Here is a 1,118-nt window from a genome sequence, read left to right as displayed (position 1 = left end):
ATTATTATTGTTATTATTATTATTTTACCCATTTCATTTTATGATTTTTTTTTTTTTTTTTTTTATGTGTGATGCAGTTTTGTGGAAATATTTATTTTTTTTATTTTTATTTTTCCTTTTTTTCATTCATTGTTGCAACTGTTTAGTTTCATAACTATTGTTGCATATATCGATTTGATAATTATTTTTACTGTTAATTTCTTATGTTTTTGATCTTTATATTACAATGCAATTCTGTGATGCTAATGCTTTTTTGTTTTACATATCGTGTAATTTTGTTCACCATTAATATTGAAGCGATTATCATCAGTTAGTGCCTTTACGTAGCCTATATATATATATATATATATATATATATATATATATATATATATATATATATATATATATATATATATATATATATATATATATATATATATATATATATATATATATATATATATATACATACATACATATACATACATACATACATACTGTGTGATCTTTAACATTATCCCGGGTGAAACGACCCTAACAGCTTTCATTTTGTATTGTATTTGAAGTGCTTTTAAGTAGTGTTATTGATCACTTAAATGTTTTTGTTTTTCTTTACTTAATTAGTTAGCGATAATTAGTAAATTGTGTGAAGGCTATAATTTTTTCACAAGCTTATATGGACTACCTACTGTATTATACAAAGCTATAAAGTTAGAATGGTAATACAAACAAGCAGTTGTGTGTACTGTATCGGGAAGATGTAAGACTCGAGTTATTGAATATACATCCACCTTAGTTAACCATATTTTTTATGTAATAATAATAAAACACTCGAGTAAGTTTGTTTTTTTAAGCCTTGAACTTCATCCTAGTAGTTTATTGGTAAGATGGTTCTAGTAGTGAGCATCTAAAAAGATAGTTTTATTTGACAGAAGAATATTTCTACCAAATAGATTCAGTGAAAATATGAAAATATGCAGCCAGTGATATTGGAACCCAAGTAGCTGTAATGATTAGGTTACCTTGTGGAAGGACCGAATGAAACAGCGTAAAACACGAATAAAAACTATTCAGAATCCATAATGAAATACATGTATCAGTAACGGGATGGAAACAGGAGTGAGAAATAATTATTG

General features: G+C 25.2%; 1 protein-coding gene across 3 annotated transcripts in view; it reads left to right on the top strand.

Moving 5' to 3' along the window:
- LOC119596822 overlaps positions 1-822 on the top strand; it is a 5,477-nt gene extending 4,655 nt beyond the window's left edge. For all 3 annotated transcript variants that reach the window (XR_005230777.1, XM_037946153.1, XM_037946157.1), the window contains exon 3: positions 1-822. This exon is cut by the window's left edge and continues 463 nt beyond it. Coding sequence is in view for 1 of the 3 variants with exons in the window: in XM_037946153.1 (XP_037802081.1) it covers positions 1-154 (154 nt within the window). In the remaining 2 variants the exon portion in view is untranslated.
- The last annotated feature ends 296 nt before the right edge of the window (positions 823-1,118 follow it).

Source organism: Penaeus monodon, chromosome 38 (assembly GCF_015228065.2).
Source record: "Penaeus monodon isolate SGIC_2016 chromosome 38, NSTDA_Pmon_1, whole genome shotgun sequence".
In the NCBI taxonomy this organism is placed as follows: Eukaryota; Metazoa; Arthropoda; class Malacostraca; order Decapoda; family Penaeidae; genus Penaeus; species Penaeus monodon.
This window is presented reverse-complemented; position numbering and strand designations above follow the sequence as displayed.